At 41.3% G+C, this 20,517-nt stretch overlaps 1 protein-coding gene and 1 non-coding gene across 13 annotated transcripts in view; one reads left to right on the top strand and one right to left on the bottom strand.

Moving 5' to 3' along the window:
- Positions 1-20,517, bottom strand: part of LOC131472317 (rho guanine nucleotide exchange factor 9) — a 47,746-nt gene that overhangs the window by 14,352 nt on the left and 12,877 nt on the right. For 6 of the 12 annotated variants that reach the window (XM_058649351.1, XM_058649350.1, XM_058649347.1 and 3 more), the window contains 5 exons: positions 7,602-7,781; positions 6,061-6,150; positions 4,844-5,044; positions 557-736; positions 54-286 (listed from right to left, as the gene is read on the bottom strand). In XM_058649351.1, the coding sequence (XP_058505334.1) occupies positions 54-286; positions 557-736; positions 4,844-5,044; positions 6,061-6,150; positions 7,602-7,781 (884 nt within the window). Of the gene's footprint in view, positions 1-53; positions 287-556; positions 737-4,843; positions 5,045-6,060; positions 6,151-7,601; positions 7,782-11,047; positions 11,249-13,215; positions 13,889-20,517 lie in introns of those variants that run through there. The other 6 variants (XM_058649355.1, XM_058649352.1, XM_058649356.1 and 3 more) reach the window with 6 other exon arrangements.
- trnal-uaa (transfer RNA leucine (anticodon UAA)) lies at positions 2,210-2,292 on the top strand. The gene has a single exon. It is a non-coding gene; the product is annotated as a tRNA-Leu (tRNA).

Raw genomic sequence — 20,517 nt, forward strand, 5'->3', positions numbered from 1 at the left:
GCATCAGTAATTGCTTCTTTTAGGGAGGCAATACATTCTGCAGTGTACCGTACCTGTGCTCCTGGGCAGTATATTTGAGAAGCTCAGCCAACTGGAGCGGATATTTGCAGATTTTCTGGACCGGTGTGAGCAAGAAACCATCAATGGCAATGTCAATCATCTGCTGGAGGAGGCGACAGGCCTCGAAAAAGTGCTGGTACCTGCCATCCCTCATCAGTTTACTCAGCTCCATACAGGCGTCCAAATGGTTGTTACAGTATTCTGAGTAGATCCAAAAACCATCTTGCTGCAAAGTGAAGGAGCACAGAGGAACATAATCAAGAGAGGAAAATCCTCATTTCTACTTGGGAGAAGCCACATAATGGCTGTTTACATTTTTACCAATCCTTTCGTCAAGATTATGACATAATTATCTCATTCTTTTAAGATATTGCTGCTGGTAACTCAATTATCCCAACAATTTAACTGTAATCTCAGGAGTCTTAACCTATACAGTAGACAACAGGCCTTTATTAAAATCTTTGTAATGTAGGAACATTTTAATAACACAACTCACATGTTCTAGAAAGCATGGTCCGATCTCAGAGAGGTGCGGTTCCTCTGTGTTGTACTGTTTCTCCAAGTCTCTAACAAAACCCATCTGGAAGCGGTAAATGTCCTCGATGTTCCCAAAGATGACCTTGAGCTGGTCGTCATTGAACATGTCCACGCGCTTCCTGCACTGGCGCAGATAGCCCTGCAAGAAAATATGGGTTATGGCTGCTGAGAGGTTTTCACAAATGTTAAATGAGGTACTCAGTACTAGACCTCATTGGACACTCATTTCCATAAAACCCCTACAGCCCTGACAGGAAATAAGACAATTAACTTCTGAGCACCAGACTATTTATTTTATTGTTAAGTAACTTATTCTGAGAAGATATTTATCTTGCACTTAAATTGTGTACATCAGATAAAAAAATGTCACCTTTCAGGACGCTTTTTTTTTTTATTAATTATAATTCATTTGAATTAAAATGAACTTTGACTTGCCATAGGCTGTTTGAGAGTCAAAAAACAACTTTGAGCAGGTCGAAATGTTGTCCCAATCTGTCAGTCCAGTGCTTGCAGTTAATTAAATGCCCTGATGCTTTGGCCCTGAAGCTTTGGAAAAGATCTGCTGGAAGACATTTACTATTTCATTCTCCACCACCCAGAATTATCTCTGATGTCTTTATGAAATACACACACTGATCCTTTTAGTTGTGTTTCTTGAAGCTTAGTCCAAATAATCAAAATGAAGCAGTGACTCAACTTGGGGAATCATCCATTTATGGAAATTTTGAGTGCTTGTGTGTTAACAAATGTTAATGTAATGTAAAAATGTAAATATTTATGGAATTATTACATGTGATGAGTATGTGGTGTATTATGGTATGAAGTATTTTTGATAGCCATCTTAGTAACTAGCATGACCAGTACTCAATGAATGAAGCCTAAAACCTCTTACTTTTACCTGAATGAAGTATAAATCTTCTCTTTGACCGGCTTATTCATATCTACTGTATATTCTATGTAATCCAGTACCACCTAATAGCTATGCGCTTGACAAATAGAATATTACAAACAACTGTTTCACATCCATCCATCATCTGTATTGCTTATCCTCTGTGAATCTGCCTCTTGATTAATGACATAAAAACCCCTGCACAGGTCACCACCAGTCAATTACTCCACTGATGACACAAAAAGACAAACAAATATTCACACTTGCATCTACACCAACGATTTAGAATTTCCAACCTAACCTAATTTCAATCTGCACGTCTGGACTATGGGACAAAGTCAGAGAAGACCAGAGAGAAAACCCACACAGACACAGGGAGAACATGCAGACTCCACACAGTTAATACACAAAACAGCTAAATCTGTCACTCCCATGAGTAATAATAGTTAGTTACTATTTGTATTTGTAATGTTTCTACCTTATACAAGAATTACAATTATGGTAATATTGTGATATTTACAGTAAATCCATGTTAATATTAAAGTAATCGCATGATAATGAGAATTACTATACTGCAATTAGTGTAATGCTTGCATATGAAAATCCTTGTGAATCAAACTTAATAATAACTATATTCTCGCAGTGATTGTATAGAGGTTAGTATTCTACTACTAGTAATCCGGGTCACGCGCGGCAACGTGACAGGGGAGCGTTCTTATATCAACCAGGATGGCCGAGTGGTTAAGGCGTTGGACTTAAGATCCAATGGACAATAGTCCTCGTGGGTTCGAACCCCACTCCTGGTAGGAAGTTGAACTTTGGCCTAGGAACCTTGAAAGGATTTACCTTGCCTGTCTTATAAAGAGTTATTTATATGTTTATTTCAGTCATGTCAGTTAGATCAATCATCATCACACATCATCTTAGTGTTGTTCACACAATACACATAACTGAAAGAGAAAGCGGGAGAAGCAAAAGCTTATCTAGTCCCGCCCCCATTACCCATTCATTTAAGTTGAAACTTTTGTCCCAAACTATTACTTGGTGAATACTTAAGAAATGAGATAGTACTACCACAATAATACGTCCCTCCCTACAAAAACATGACCATACGATTGCCTTGGAGTGGGAGTGAAGTATTGTTTTTGGGGGCTCGATACTGCCCTGACGTGGATTCGAGCACACAACCTTCTGATCTGGAGTTAGACCGTCTACAGACAGTCTACCACTGCGCCACAAAGTCTGTTACAGAGACAGAGGCTTGTTGCGTGAATGGGGTTAAGTCTGCCATCTCTGATTGCCTTGTTACTACTGCATAGGACTCTGCTTCCACTTGATCTTGATTTAACATCATATACTGTGCATATGTGGGTTATATACATTCATTAAAAGCGTTAGTGTTTTCTGTCAATGTAGTCACCTCATGTAGTTTTAAGAAGCAGCAAAAACAGTGATTGCTAAGTTTTACTCACAAACATCACATTTTTCAATGATGGATTAAGTTGTATGAAAAAAAGATTCAATTGTATTACACACACACACATGCAAAGCAGATTCCTGGCACTTGTCACTACAGTTTGTTTTGCAGTTGCTTTTTCAACAGCTTCACTCCTTTCTCTGCCAGTGTTTACTACTACTTCTTTTAAAATGCATTCCATTTTGGGCTGTTTACAGTGTTAAAGTAATGTGTTAGATTGATTTACTTTGTATTAACTTAATAAAAAATGGAATTGCTTACTTTTATTATTTTCACTGTTTATTCCTGTACTTTTGTTTTGCCACAAGAAAAGAAAATCTGACAGGAATCGACTCTGTTTCTGTTTTCTCATTCTGTTTGGCAGGCAGACAGACACCTGTCTGTGTGCTGCTGCTGTTGTACCAATGACCGTGTGTGCAGAAGCTCAGCCAGCGAGATGACAGAATAAACATCGATAGCTTCGTGGAAACATTTGCAGAATATCACAGTAAAATGGAAGTTGTTTCTGTGCAACAAGACATCGTCGACTGCGAGGAGCTCGTGCACCTACTGCAGTGAGGCAGGGGAGGGGGTGGAGGATGGAGGATGATGCTGACAACAGCGTTCTTCAGCCCCGAGACAACACCTAACTTTTAACTAGGAGCTTCCTTTAATAAAATGATCAATAAAATTCCTGAAACTCATCACAGAAGGTTCAGAAAAAAAACATTTTCCGTTAACTCAATATAGTTGACTTGAACATGGTGATAGAAGTTAAAAAAAAAGCATTTGAGTGTTTGAAAATATGTTTACACCACAGCACACCAGTAAACAGCCAGCGATAAGAGTTTTAAGGCCATGATCAAAAGCTTACTGAATTCACTAAGCTTTACTATGCAAATGACATAGTTGCCAGTAAGATCGAGTAGACACAAACATCATAGGGGTGTTTGTTTTTGATAGCGCAGAAGTACTGTAATGAGAGTTACTTTTTAACTGCAGGATCTTTTGGCACCTGATACCTGGTATTTTTTAGTACCTGCCCTGGCGAAGTTCTAAGTGAGCTGAGCCGCTACAATGTGATGTCGACAGACTCCAACATTTAGCATGGGAATTTCTTAAATCTCAACATTTAAGCAGACAGCACTGCTGGAACTGCATAGTGGGAAATGGCCATTTGTAACATAACTAGTTACTTTTAAACATAACATTCCCCAAAATTGGTTGTTAATAGTCCTAGTTTTTTTTCCCCAAGTCTAAAATGAATCTTTGGTGTGAAAACCGGTCCTAAAATGTAGTTGGTGCAGTCAAACCACACTATAACCAAACACCTTGATTTGACTTAGATGCTTATGGGAGGATGAGACACGCTCACTTCAACACGAGTCCCTACATGTTTTATATGTGTGGTGCACAGTGTGATCAATGTGAAAGATTATATCAGGACACTGCAGTGAAATAACAACAATCTAGTTTGTGATGTGTAACACACCTCCAATTAGATTTTAGATTCAGGTTGATATTTGCCATGTTGTGAGACTTTACAAGACTGTGTGTGCAACACTTAAATGTGTTTCATTTTATTAGGTGTGAATTCTAGCGTTTCGCTTAGGTATGACTCATAATATAATGGCAATCTTTTTTTCTGGAACAAATCCCTCCACCAGTGTGCAACTGACATATTGTGTTTTCATATTCAACAAAAATATTTTTGGACTGTTTTTGGAATCAGAGTGTGGATGTGGGAGTGTTAATAATTCACACTAGTCCACGGCTTCTTTGCTTCTGTTTCTGCTCCTTAACATTTATCTTTGCCACTGTGCCATGGTATTAAAAAGTGGCCTGGAATAGCAGTACATCTCTGTGTGTGCGTGTGTGCGTGCGCGTGTGTGTTTTAGTACCTCACAGATGTCCTTGAGGTGTTTGATATAGTGCCTCTCTGTGCTCATGATCTCATTGATGACGTTAGCTCTCATCTGGTCTCGGTTCTGGAGGGGCGAGCCGAGACACAGGCAGTCATTGGTTGGGTCCAGGTGACCATTCTGCACCTCACTTGTCCCCTCAGCTGGTTCTGCTCCCCCATCCTCTTGGTTCACCCACAGCTGGGAATAAACACACGTACACACACAGGCACGCACACCCACACTCACTTGAATATGAAATATGCAGAGATACAAATGTGAGGTCAATGTAAGGTATCCAAATTGCAAAATCTTTCCAATAAAAATAGTGTTTCTCATTTTTTTATTAATAGCATGTACGCAGACACACACACACACACACACACTACTTCATGTAGAGGGTCTCTGATGGTTTGGACAGTGATGAAGCCTCTTGGTCCAGCACATCAGAAAGGTGTGGGACAAGCTGCCAAACAATCCGGAGCTTAAAATAAGCCTCTTTCTGAGATTGGTGCCCAGAATTCACTGTAATGCCAAACTTCAGTACCGTGTGCGACACGAAAACATCGCCCCTCTGCACATATGCATGCATAGACACTCACACACAACCTCTTCACGCAAGCATGCGCTCATCAACATTCACACACACAGAGATCCACACACATAGTGTATTCCACTCTCGGCCTCTGAGTGTGGTTTCAGATGCCCAGCAGCCAACACCTGATGACACACAGTTTGCCAAGAGAACATCAAAGAACCGACGGGTAGAATGCCAAATACAGGATGAGAAATGCAGCGCCACAGACAAGCAGAGTGACGGGTGGTAGAGCACTGACTGCAGACGAGAACTAATAGCGCAGCATTAAGACTGAGAAATATTCAGAGTCAATAGTAAAAAAAAGTGAGTCCTGAAGAAAATGATGGATATTTTAAATGGTAACAACTACTTAACAGGAATAGTGATTTCAAAATTCATCTGCTGTATTTCTAGGTGAAAACATTTCTAGAATTTAAGGAGAAACTGAACAGAAGACATTAGAGATTATCTTTACTTTTGACTCATCAGCTGTGCCTCTCTATTGACCCCACTGAGAATGATGTGACAATTTGATGGGAACGTTAATGTTAGGTAATGTCGAGGGAACGTTGCGTAGACAGACTGGAGCGGGCGGGTGGGCGGGCAGGCTGGATGGGTAGATGAAGCTGGGTAAACGCACCTTTGACGTGGTGTTTTGGAACCGTGGAGTTGCTATGGGGTTGATATAGAAAACCTGTTTTGTTTGGGGCTGAGGAGGGTGGGGTTCCACCTTGGAGAGAGAGAATGACAGAACAAAAAAGTACTTTTTGGATGACAGTCAGTCAGCCTGTCTGCCCTGCCCTCTCAGGAGTGACAATATGGAAAGGTGGGAATGGTCATGAGGAGGGAGGGAGGGGTGGTATCTGCTGTGGCAGCGTCCACCAACAACAAGGATACCATTTGTTCCTGTAATATGTTAGGTGAAAGAGTAAAGTAGCAGGATCTCCATGTTAAAGGGGTAGTTCAAGGTTTGTGTTTGGGTGACGTATTGTTACATAGGTGCAAACAGGGACAGAGGAAAAACAAATCATAGCCACTGAACAAAAGGCTAACCTCATAAAATCTACACCTGCTATGCCTGGAAGTTTGAAAAACTGCTCTCTCCTCACACCAAAGTCCATCGAGAAAATCACAACACACATCCACTACTGCCTCCAAGTAGGGTTTCTTGTGACTTCCGTGTTTCTTTGTTTAGAATTCACGTGAGTGAAATAAACTTACCAGATGAGGCAGCAGAAGACCAGCACCAACATAATCTTAACATATCATAGACTTAACCAGATGTAGATTTTATTACGTGAGCCTGCTGATAAATTAATCTGTTTGCCCCTCTGTCCCTACTGGAAGTCATGTGATCAGTGAGCGGGAAGGTTCCACTCTCCATGTCTAAAATATTAAACGAATGCAGGGTTTAGGATTAATAACAGAAAATTCAGGTATGGGTGATATCATAAAATCACAGTAAAGCAAACACGTGACTCATATTAAAGGCTTTTAAGAATAGATGCTATCATATCCATCAGCATTTTGTCATTATCATCGACATAAAAATCATGATTATCATCATCATCATCATCATGGTTCTGATGTCCATGATCACACTTGGCTAGCTGCTCGCTGTTATGTAAAGCTGGTTTCACATTGGATGCGTGTGTGATGTGTTGCAGCTGCAGTGACCCGCCCCCTTTTGTATTTAGGCACATGTTAAGTGATGTGTACGTTTGCGTCTCACAGCTAAAATCCTTTTTTTTTCTCCAAAAAAAGACTTTATTGTGAAATGTGTGCAACTCCGACAGAAGCATGGGTTCATACTGAAGAGTCCTGGTATTCCGAATGAGTACAGAGGAATATGCAAAGTATTTAGCATGTTTTATGATTTTGAAAGTCAAACCCTCTGTACAACCTGAACAGAAGCTCTGCACCAGGTGAGGACATACACCTGGTGTGAATGACCGATGTGTGCAAGACGCAGCAGATCAGCGCTGCTGCAGTAACGTGCCACACACGCACCCAGTGTGAAACCAACCTAAGACTGAAATAAAGCATTATTCAACCTATTATACCTTCCTACTGTGTATTTATCAGTTTCTGTGCATATGTTCACGTGCCTCCATCTTGGTTTGTGTGTGGGTGTGTGTTGTGTCTATGGTTGCTGGCCAGCCATGGCTACAGCTAACTCACCCGTACAAAGCTGGCAGGGAACCATCCTTCCTCCTCGTCAATCTGGCCCCACCACCAGTCCTTGTTGGAGGCATCCAGCACCTTGATGACATCACCGGCCTTAAATGCCAACTCCCGGTCCGCCATGGTCACATGGTCCCATACCGCCTCAGCATTGACGATTGAACCTCCACTTATCAACTAGAGATATTGGAGGGAGAGACAGGCAGTGCCTTATGTTTTATTCTCGTTATGTATGTCATGCTTCTGCTGTGGAAACACCACTAAAACAGACACACATCACCGGATAGACTGCACATAAATATGGAGGCTCGTGATCTTAAACAGAATGTAAATCAAATTTGAAACCGATTGTAATACAGCACTCAGCCTCATTTTGGCCCCTGATTTGTTGTTAAACCCACTCAGATTACTAATGAATGCAAATACACACCCTCAAAGGCAGGGCCCACTGGCAGCTTAAGGACTGCAAATAGAGCAACACAATAGCTAACACAGACCACAGCACAACACAACAACACAAAAAAGGCAGAGCCATTAGTGGAGAAACAACACAGCGTTCAGAGGCACAGCACCAGTCTCCACACAGGGATGGTAATTGGCCCATTATGACATTAAAATAATTACATGTGTTAATTTAATATAAATGCAGAGGAGGAAACAAATGTGAAGGGATAATCTCCTTTCCTTCATGCTGTCACCAGGGCTTGTTATTTTATCTGCAGCTCAGTCTAAGACAAAACATGGATGGATGACTCATCACATCTTTTCTATTGATTTTTACATAATGAATACAGAATGTTGAAATTATGCGACACTGAAAACAAAAGTGAATTGTGACTTTAAACTGTGTTGTGCACGAGTCGTATTTCGTTTTTGTTCGTACACTGGATCTGAAAGGGTAGTTCTCATTTACAGACATAAAACAGTGGACAATGTTCCCTAGAGTCTGACATAATCAATTTACCAAACAGCACCACTATCCATCACACTAAGGACTTAGCTTGGTTGCCTTGAGACATGCATCGGCACACTCACACACACACACACAACACACACACACGCGTTTGTGCAGCATTTGCAGTGTGGACACGCATAGACAAATGCATTCCCAAGCCCCTCACTCTAACCTTAACCATCACAACTAACCCTAACCCTTACTCTAACCCTAAACTAAACCCAATAATATCCCTAAACCTAAAACCAAGTCTTGACCAACAATAAAACCTATTAAGAATGTAAAGAACAGCCAAAATGTCCTCACTTTCCCAAAAGTCCTCACTCCCTATGTCCACTACTACTACTACTAATACGCCCTCACAAATATACCCATACAAGAACGCACACATATGCAGCCACACTTTTTTTTACTTTGTATCCATCAAACCTGTGTACACATCTGTGGAACAGCACCAACTCTTTGTTCCAATTGTTCCGTCCAAAGTATTGTTCATCAGCATTCTCCAGTCCAGAGCTAACCATGCATCCAGTCCCTGGGGCAGTGGGCAGTGTGGCCAGTGCTAACCAAGCCTGACAGGAGCTGCTTAAGCTCCAGGTAAGGAGCTGTCAGAGGCCGGGGGACAGCTTTGTCACACGGATGGACGTACAATTAGTCCTTCACTATGGTGTTGCTAAGACTTTTGCATGTTAACATTGTGCTAGTGGTGCTTTCTCCTAGTCATTCAGCTTTGCCAGCCTCAGTGAGAAAACCTTTTAAATTGAGTAACACAACACCAGCACAAAAAATGCTATACCATCTTCCTGCTGATGCAGTGCATTTATAAGGATGTCCATGAGAAACTGCAGATTGTGTGCATACGTGTGTGTTTGGAATAATCCGAGCCCCCCATGAGGATCAAAGCTCTCAGACTCAGCAGCTGCATTGCCCCATCCACCTGTAGAACAGCACACCTCCCTGACGGCTAATTTAAACAGCTACAGTGAATATAAGCCAATCAGAGCAGAGGAGGGAACACAGGGAGGGTCATCCATGCCTGGAAGGGAAAGAACAGCCGTAGTCATGGCGACAGATGAGGATGCTTCACTGGTATTGACAAGATGATGGGATGAAGCAAGGACACTTGAGGTTACACCGGGATAGTTCCAAATTTAGGTGTGTGTGTGAGTGTCTCTGTGAGAAGACAGTGATTAAAGGCAACACATCATTCTAATATGGACTCCTGGACTCTTAGAATGACAAACCAATCACACCACAGAATTCACCAACATGATCATTTCCACGTTGATGTAAAATATAATAGTTTGGCCTCTACAGGCAGATTTTAGATTAAAGCTGTCTTTGAGTAGGTTGATTCAGTCAGGTATCACATCGGCTGGGAGGTGGGATAACAAAAGCTCCAGCCTATATCTTAAAACTCTCCACTACAGGAAGAGAAGAGGATTACTGCAAAACATGTGCTATGCTGCCATGGAAACAGGGCCAATGAAATGAACTGTGCTCAAAAAGATAAAAAAAAAAAAATGTTGATTCATGGAAAAGAAGATTTAAATCGTGTATTACACAACTAACTGGACAGGTGGAAAAAATAAAACAATGCTGCAATAACTAGGTGCAGCCAAATCAGTTCTGCTTGACCGTCACCATCTGACATGAGGACCTTTGTCTAAAACAGCATCCGAAGAACAGATGAGCCTTGGCACCTAGCCCCAGATGCCCCCCTCTCCCCACAACCACCCCTCCATTTTCTGCCCCATTCACTCCAAGCACAATCTCTCCATTCCCCATCAATCACCTGTAATATGGCCAACAGACAGAAAGAGCAAGGAGAGAGAGAGAGAGAGAGAGAGAAGGGGCCATTCAATGTTCCTTCTTGCTCAGGCCTCTCCTTCCCCTCATCCCTCCATCTCCCTAATGAGATCAGCACTGGCCTCACCAATACATTGCATCCCTTTTCCCCCCTCTACATGTCTGAATAAATTAAAAGCATTACATAATCAATCTTCCCAATTCCTGCCTTAGCACTGTTTCATACCTAGCTTGACCAAATGTCAGAGCAGTGGACACACAGATGCAGAGAAGTCTTACAATGACACTCATCATTACCAGTGTGTCTGCTGGGTGTAATAACCTTTGTCATCATTATCATTGCACGTCAGTTACAATTTTAAACATCAGAGAGTCATTCAGTTGAAAAAACCCCAGCCTGTATTTAGGTCAATGCAAATGAATGCAGAGGAATCTGTCCCCATACATGTACATAATGTGACGATGCTCTCTGTTTCATGTTCCAGCACATAGTGACAAGGAAATATGTAACAAATGAAAAATCCGGTTCACTGGCTTATATGGTCTTTGCAGCACAACACATCAGCATTCGCTGCACTGGCAGCTCCACTGCATTCCAACATCCTCTTCTAGCTCTAGCCACAGCACAGCTGCACCAAAGCACCTACAGCATCCCCGAGCAATCACACACCAGCCTTACCATGTTTGTGGTATGTAACTGATCGGAGAGTGTATGCATGGAGAAGTCCGGCTCATACAATCATGATAATTAAATCCCTTTAGGAAGAGGTCGAGGCGATGGTCCTCCGCAAGAGCTGAGTCCGGGATGTGGAGTAACAAGGTGGTGTATTCCAGAAAGAGGCTTCTCTTTCCGACGCACTGAGTGAGTCTCGCGATCCGTCCTCCCTGTGTCTGCCAGCCCTGTTATGTAATACACTTACACCCCGAGTCGAGGAGCCAATCAAAGATCCTCTACCTAAAACCGGTGAGAAATACACACACATCCTCACACGCACACACAGCAACCGCACATTGACACTTCTGATTGCACAGCATTTAACAGAACTCTATTAGAAGGCACCTGCCCTAGAGGGAATACAAATGTGTGAACACCTGGGACATGTGCCGGGCACAGATTCAAAGATGAACTACGGATAACACCCACCCAAGACTCACTCTCTCTCTCTCTCTCACACACACACACACACGACATAACATGCACATGTAAACACACATCCACAAGTAGTAATGTGTTGTCACTGCCAGCCAAATGAGCCATAACCACTCTGGTCTATAAAATGATGATGTGATGCTCTGTGGGGGTCCATGCACGGTCGCCTGTTTGTGAGGAAAACACCAGCCCACAAGTCATGGCTGTATGTTCACTGTATCATCCTAATAAATGGCTGCCAACCATTTCTTTCCACACATACAGTACACCATTTACCACTTAACCAGACACACACTCACACAAACCCCACAGCACTTAGCCAGTGTTAGAGAACACATACAGTTTCTTCAAATATCTGAGCCAGCCTGCTATAACTATAAATAGGACTGTCATGGACAGCTCTGGGATGGGCTTTTAGAATATCTATTTCTGACATTCATTCAACATTCATGACACCTGCCTCAAAATCCTTTATCAGATCGTGCCACTGCATGTGAAGGAAAGGGGAATGGGCATTTTAATCTCCATCAGTCAAGCCTCCTGTAAGTAATATGCACATGAATATATATATATATATATATATATATATATATATATATATATATATATATATATATATATATATAGGGAGAGAGAGAGAGAGGATGTGTGTTTTGCCATTGTTAAGTTATTGGCTGATTATTACTTATATATGTAAGTTTACACAATGTGTAACTTGATAAAAGCTGTATAACTCTTTTTTTTTACATCCAAAATGTTATTCGACACATAACTATGTGTTAATAATTGCGACTTAAATGCACTGCAATGCAGACTGTAGAATGTGATTCAGTAAATGTAATGTGTGTTTTGTTATAAACTGCTATATTTTATCAGATGGAGAGGAAAACAAATCAGCATCAGCTGCCATCAGCTGATCTTTAGATGCTGATCCAAAGATCAGCTGATGGCGTGCTTCAGCATTCACCATACCTCGACCTCTAATACTGATGCCTTCATGTATTAGTTATGTAGTGACCAGGTGTAATAATGTGCAGGTGCCACACTGAAATGATGCAAATGGGTGAAATGTGAATATTGTAGGCTATGAAATGGGAGCTGAGTTTAGCTGCATCTAAAATGGGGGAAACCTGGAGTGATGAAGGCCCTCCTTTCCGAGGCCCAGACCTGCCTGCTATTGGTTACTGTTCAGATGAGATTGCAATGTCCCCCTGAGTCTTGTGATCAGCAGCACAGACCTCTCACTCCCATCGCTATTTGCTGCAAATATCACATTTCCTTCAGTGGAGAGATCCCTGCACAGCTATTAGCTGCCATGTTGTAGATGTGGCTACAATGGAATACAATGGAAAAACAAGTCCTGACGCAGCAGTAGCATGTGTGTGTGTATGCTTAATTAAAACAACTAAACAGACAATGAGATTTTTGTTTCCACTTAAAACTAATAATTATTACAGAATAAATAACATGGAGAGAGGGAGAGCGACTTGGGGGAGTGTGCGGGGACATTTTTATGAATTTCCAGTCATCACAGAAAAAGAAGGTAAGAGCATCACAGATCTGTATCCGCACAACTATGACCACCACCAGACAACACTAGCTATCACAAACGGAGAGAGGACACAAGACATATAACGAGGGACTGGGGGAGGGAGAGAGAGGAGGGGGGGGGGTAACAGAAATACATTATGTTGTACCAACGTCATTCATTTCAACGCGTAGCCGTGATGGAGCGCCGGGTGTCCCCGCTCTCGACCAACGCGCACCGCCTTTCTCTCCTCTCCAGTGTGAAAGAGTGGTGCGCTGCGAACCGGGGCCCAAGCGCAGATCCATTAACGAGTACCGAGGATGAACATCAACAGCACGTTCACAAGCACCAGAATCGCGATCACCGTAAACACCGCGCAAGTCTGGACATCCAAGGCCATGGCGCAGCGCTGCGGGCCGATGCTGGGATGCGGTGCGCTCTCAGTGACGGGCGCTATTCAGCTCCCCCCGTCTAGACACGCAGCCTCAAAGCGACCAAGAAATCCACCATTACAGGCAAGAAAATGGGTGAGAAAAAAAAAAAGATGCCCCCTACGTCTCTTCTTACACTACACGGTGTGATTCATAAAGGCACGGGAAGAGATGCATCATCCTCACCATCATCATCGTCATCAGTCTGCACCGCAACGTCTCCGCGCTCGTAAACACCTGCCGGTGTTTCGCCTCTTCCTCCCCTAAACCCACCGACACTCGCGCCGATAGATTCTCTAAGCAAACAAGAGGGAGGCTGTGCGCAGGCTGGTCGCAGCTGCCGAGCTGCCTTCCGCTGAGTGGGGACCACGTACAGCTGAGAGGCGGTCCTCTATTAATACTGATGATCAGCCCTACACTGCAAGACAACACCGGCATCAGCCATCACCTACAGTCGGGGGAGGGGTTACAGCCAGCCCCTCGCTGACTACATCAACCACAGAGGCCAGAATCATAACCTCATTCATCTCCCACCCCGTCTAAAAATATCACAGAGCAGTGGTGATTTATTATTTATCATTAACAGGCCCGTGATAAAGGAGAATAAATGTCCGAGTAATGGACGCTCATTCCTCCGAGGGATCACCCTCCTGTAATTTTATTGGCTTAATGTCAGGCGTTTGTGCCAGTGTGTGGCCACTCATCAATCTGATACAGTAGAGCTGAACTGATAATCAACCAAATTTACACTTACAGTCTCCCTATGGTCCATATATTTGTCTTAGACGGTCTCAAACCAAACTAGAGAAAGCATAAAGACCACAATGTCAATTTACTTAAAAAACATCTCCATCAAATTAAATCAAAACCTTTCCTTTGCTTTTTTAGTTATGTGCCAATATCCTCCTTGGCAAAATAAATTCAATACAAACAGCCCAAGACCAATCCAGAGTATGTTTTCCACAGTTTCCCACAGTGTCTGTGCACTCCAACATCTTGCATTGTTAACAGTTGTTTTTTAAAAATAATAAAATAAAATCCTCCTTGTCCAGATCACTGTCAAAAATCTAATAGTTTCCTCCTTGGACCTTCACCTACATCCTCAGAAATTGTAATCCAAATCTGTCCTATGGTGCGCCCAGAAAGACAAAGGCTGCCAAAAAACCTAACCTCCCTGGCAGAGGGAATTATTGCATTTTCTAAAATACATTTTATTACAGGTAGCCCTCGACCAAATTCCAACAGCATGGATTAGAAAGATGTGATACTAACCATGGGCTTAATTCACAAATCAGGGGGTTGGCAGGTCAGTCTCCTAAAATGTTAGATCCTACATTTACACAAAACTCAGTTTTTATCATGAAAGACACACTACACACACAACTTGTCCTTTGTTCTGATGATTTCATCAGACTAGAGAGAAAAGCTCGTCCTGCAAAAGCTATAAAACACTTACAACTGTTTTTTTACAGGCTGGATATTTGTAAAACTGTATGTGTATATTATAGCAAGACTAGGATCTGGTGCAGGATACATTCTAATAACCTGTTTAAATGTGCATTCTGAAGCAGTAACACACACACACACACACACATGCACAAAAACATGGATTTATGATATCATGAGTAAAGCTGTGTTAGGGTAAAATGATGTCTGTTCATGTGTGTGAGGCCATGGAACCATAACGATACATAAACAAAAACAAAACGTGTGCCTCCATGTTCAATAGCCAAATTCTCAGCCAAACAAAACTAGCACAAGGAACAATCTCCATTTATTCCATTTCAAGCCTTTTTGCGACATGTATGTATCCTCTGTAATATGCATATCAATACTTAATCTAATTATTAATCATTACTAAATTCATCACCAACTACTTTGATAATCAATTAATCGGTTTGAGTGTTTTTGTTTTTAATAATTAAAACAAGCTCTCTGATTTATTTAGCTTCTTCAAAGTGAATATTTTCTGGTTCCTTTGTTCCAAAGAACAAATCACGACAACTGAATCATTTTGGGTTGGACGACATTTCGAGGTTTGGGAAACAAGATCAACATTTTTCAATATCTTCTGACATTTTATGGACAAAACAACTAATTCATTAATGAAGACAAATAGTCGGATTATGTTGATATTGCAATGATGATACATTGTGCTGTAGTTGTGAATATTCTGGTCACCTGAAGTCACAATTATGACAGCAGATTATAACAGTAATCCAGACAGAGAATTAATGTCTTGAATGCTCAAAATTTCCCAAACTGTCATATTTCCACCGAACCTGAACTGAAACTGTAGCTGCAGTTTGCATGGTTAGCTCAGAAGTGACAGAAATCGGGCCAAGTATGACTTACATATAGTGACTTAGTGGATTGAGCTTCAGCTGTTTGGACACTTGTATCCACCCTGAACGTGCTGTTAAAATCATGTATACAAGCCATAAGCAGGTCAGAGCTATACCTTTCATTGTATTGCACACGAGTGCATCATGGGCTTCTCCTGTTGTCTGCGCCTCCTGTTGTTGGCACATTATGAAAAAGAACACGACGTGATCATGAATCAATACATGCAGGAGAATTAATTCAGTTTAGTCCCCACACACCCAAACCCACACCCACACACACACACACACACCCTCTACAAAACCACAATGTCTTCACATTCAGCTGGGAGCTCTGGCATGAATCACTAAGATCTCAGAATAAGTTTTAAAGAATAACACCAAAGGAATGCACTATATATCAGTATTTTTAACACCATAAATAATTTCCTGGGCACTTTCTGCACATACGTACATGCAGATAAAAGCAATGGCTTGAAAGCCCGGCTTTCAGTGAGTTACAGAGAGCTATCACAGCTGCAATATGACAACCATCCTCAAACAAGCTCGCCCCCCTCCCCCCCCCCCTCCTTGCTTTGTGCTTGTGTGTTTGCATGTGTGTGTGTGTGCATGTATGAAAAGTGGAGTGAGCAGATTACATAAGCCTGCCTTACCTCTGTGGGCTCCCTCTACAATCTCCCTGACATTTAGACAACAAAGGTCACATCTGAAAGTCTAAATCTGCACAGACACCAATGCTAATATACTCATACATATACAGAAGAGAGAGAGTGAGAGAGAGAGAGAGAGAGGGAACATATATAGTAGAATATCTCCCGCTGGCAAAGGACTACATGTTTAATTAGTCTTACTATATGTGAATTATGTGTCCAACAAGGACAGATGCAGCTAATTAACATGACTTCCTCCAATAGTATCCAGAAGGGCTGAACAATAAATGGTTTTCAAATCAACATTGCATTTTGCACAATGTAATTAGCAAATTCCAAAAGGCTGCAGTTTCTCCTCTACCACTGATTGTTATTTCTTTTCAAATTAAAAGCTTTAACTCATACATGTTAGAAGCAATTCCTTTTTTTTCAATATAATATCATTTTGAATAAATGTAAGTGTATTTTCTAAGTGTGTAAATTCATGAGTTGTGGCAAACAGAAAAAAAACACATCCACAAAATGTGAGTCCACCTCAAATGTTGATCTACGGTCACCAAATCTGCCAAATCTGTCTCAGTGGTTATTCTCGTGCTGCAACCAAAACACCACAGTCACAATCACACAATCTCCCCCTTCACCCCCTCTTGTAAAAATCACCCCAAACCCTTTCCGCAGCTGCTCACTCTCCTCTCCTCTCCTTGATTGGGACAAGAGAGCACAAATCCAGAAACCATGGTCCAATTAAGCCCAAGGGAGAAGTTCATCTGCAAACAGCAAAGGCCGATCTAATGTCATCAAACTGGACTCTTTCCAGGCTTTGAGTGTGTTTCAATATCCTGTCAGTGAATGCTACAAACTGATGGGAGCAGAAAACACATCCTCAGCACCTTCCTCGAACAAGGCAGAGACAATGCTGCCAAAAGGCCAGCTCTAATTACCCGAAACATTTCCCAGTTTGTACCTCAGGGTGAGATCCACTCATGAACGTTACAACATTATCGGAAGCGTTGGCATCATCCATCATTTCAACACTGACAACCGTATGAGAAGCCCAGGTTTTTGCTCTTTAGATTTATACAAATCATGGTAAAGATCACTGCTTCTATTTTTAGTCAACGTTGAACTGAACGGATCAGTTTGCAACTGCTTAACATGAACGTGAGCGAGACTGAAACTGTCCGCCAGGAGATTATTGACAGAAGACATTTATGTCCACTTTATGCCCCTTACAGGGCACTCATTGAATTAATTGACAATTAAACATTTAAACTCTAGAGTGTTATTAGAGGATACAACAAGACTTTTTTTCCTTGGGTTAGATTTTTCAGTTGTTTTTTGAAAAGGTGCCAGATATGGTTCCTTGCCCGTCTGTGTTTAAAAAAAAACGAATAAAGTGAAAGGAATATTATTTTAGAACATTATAGAACACTGTTTCCCTGCTCATCATCATTAGCTTTTGAGATATTACCATAGATGGAGGAGAAGAGCGTACCTTCTCCCTTCCAGAACTGAAGTTTCAAGTGTCGCAGGCTCATATTTCACAATATCGCTTTCTGTGATCTTTGCTCATTGGCTGGCAGAAATGCACGCGTTCCTAATATCTCGCGGTTTCGGATGTCTGCGGATGTTGCCAAATATAGCTCTTTGCCCGGTAAAGGGATGAACATCTGAAGCTGCTTTTTATCTTTACCAAATCTGTCATGTCACTCAAAATCATGGCCAATTAAGTAAAGTTTAGAGCCCAATCATGTGGATAACGTGATACAATGATTGTCACTGCAAAGTTATGATCATTTATGGTGCTACACAGGCTGCATATGTGACTACAGGCAGGTAGATGACTCTCCAGTTGTGGTATTTAAGTTCTTTCACTCTTTTCCTTGGGATGTCAATTAAGTGATCAGCGGAATTTCCTCTTAAATCATTTGGGTCAAGAAGAAAAATACAACCACTGTTTCTTTTGTTTGTGGCTATAAGCATTTTCCAATATTGTCATATTGTCATATGCTGTTGACTGCTCTGAATACTAAACTGTTGCATCAATTAAAAATGCTGCTCAAAGATTATAAGTCAACCTTTAGAGAATCTTGATGAGTCAGCTGACCATACCAACACAAAAAGAGTGGTTAACAACACTGTCTGCAATCCTAATCACGTTATTGATTCTGAATATAAACTATTACCATCAAACTTTAGATTCAGGGTCCTGTGATATAAAAGGATCAGACTGAAACACGTCTTTGTGATTCAGTCCAACTTAAATCGCAATGAAAAACATAAATCAGATTTGGTGAAAGTATTTATGTCTAGTTGTGTTATGTGACTAATTGAGTGATAGTGTAAATGGAGGTGCTCTGGCAAACAGTTGCAAGAAAGATTTAAGACTAAAATGTGTCAAAATGACAAAATGATGTATCTCTGTATCTCTCTCTCTAAAGATTCAAGCTATATGCATCTTAATCTGTATAAACTATACTTTGAAACTACCTCTTTTTAAGTATAAACTTGCACAAAAGTGGTAAAAAAAATTCCTAAACCTCTCTATTTTAATTTCTTGTATTTTGACAGAAGTGTAAAAATACACGTAAAATGAAATTATACGTGTTATCCATGATGTAGTGCATAATGAATGTCTGTTTCAGAAGAACACTGATCGTACCCTTTAATGTTTACGTACTGGGGCCCTGAGGTCAGTCGTCATTCTGCTTTATTCGGCATTAGCCAAAGTCTTTCCTTGAATAACTACACTGCAAATTAGGTTTGTGGTCAGTAGGTATTTGGCTAATGGAAGGCAAAACCCACCACACCCATTTCCCTTCTAGTCTGTTGCATTTCTTTTGTTCCCCTCCCGTCCCCACAACAACCACACTGACTTCCTGTTTCCTGCCAGGCCTTCCAGCCACAAAGAACCCTAAAAATAAATCGCTGGACTTTTCCTGAACGCAGCTTTGTCACCATTGTTCACACATCAGCTGTTTATTCGTTCAGCTCAATATGGTTGTCAGTGTAAAGGCAAGTCAGTGGGTCAGAGCGAAGGGAATTAAGAAAAAATAGAGTAAGATAGATGAGACAGAGGAGGAACATCATGCCAAGTAGGCTGGAGGAAGTGAAATCTCAACATTCCTAAATCAAACACCCACAGGAGAGATGCCAGTCATGAGCGGCATTACTATGGGAACAGTGACAATAAATTATTATACCATGATAAACCAGTGAAAGGACTGTGTGTTCTTTATGTCAGTTTTCTAGTCTGACAGCATAACATCATGATGCTGCAGCAGGAAAACTTATCACTCAACGTCGCTCTGTTAACACTGCCAGAAGTTTTCAACTCTTGGTGACACGTTTGCAAAAGATAAAATATGAAGATTAAATACGTCTCTCCTGCTTTCCTCACCTATGTGACAGGAAGTTGTCCTTTATTATCATGCTTTGAGAACTGTATTCTAAACTGCAGCATCAATGGCTTAAAGTGTACCATACAAAAAACTTCTATTTAAAATGAAAAGTGAATAAAACTCTAAGTGATTGCTGACACTTCATGCTTTCTTTAACGATGCCCAACAGTGCTAATGGTGAAAACTAAAAGAGAAGTGCAGCATTATGGTTTCACTATAGTTACAATTTTTCTAATTTAGTCTGTGCACTAACTCTTTTTAGGCTCAGTACACTGGTTGCCTAGCAACCTTATGATGATCCTATGACTTGGCCAAATGACTGTTGACTTGACCATTACACAAATAACTGAACTCAAGTGGTCAAAAATGAACTTTTGGCTGGATGTACACTAGATGTTTAATGACGCGTTTGCACAGACAACTGACTGCACTGTGAACTTTTCATAATCATGTTACAAAACTAAAAATCTAAAATGTTAAAATGATCCATTACCAGCTATGGTGTGTGTCACTGTTGCAGCCTTTTTAAATAATCTGCCCTTCAGATGTGTCTGAGCATAAACATGTGTTTAAAAGTAACTGTACACAAGGTGGCTTCAGACAAAGCAAGGCTAGGTATTCTGCAGCTTGTGTGATGTGCAGCTGAC

This window comes from Solea solea, chromosome 14 (assembly GCF_958295425.1).
Source record: "Solea solea chromosome 14, fSolSol10.1, whole genome shotgun sequence".
NCBI lineage: Eukaryota > Metazoa > Chordata > Actinopteri > Pleuronectiformes > Soleidae > Solea > Solea solea.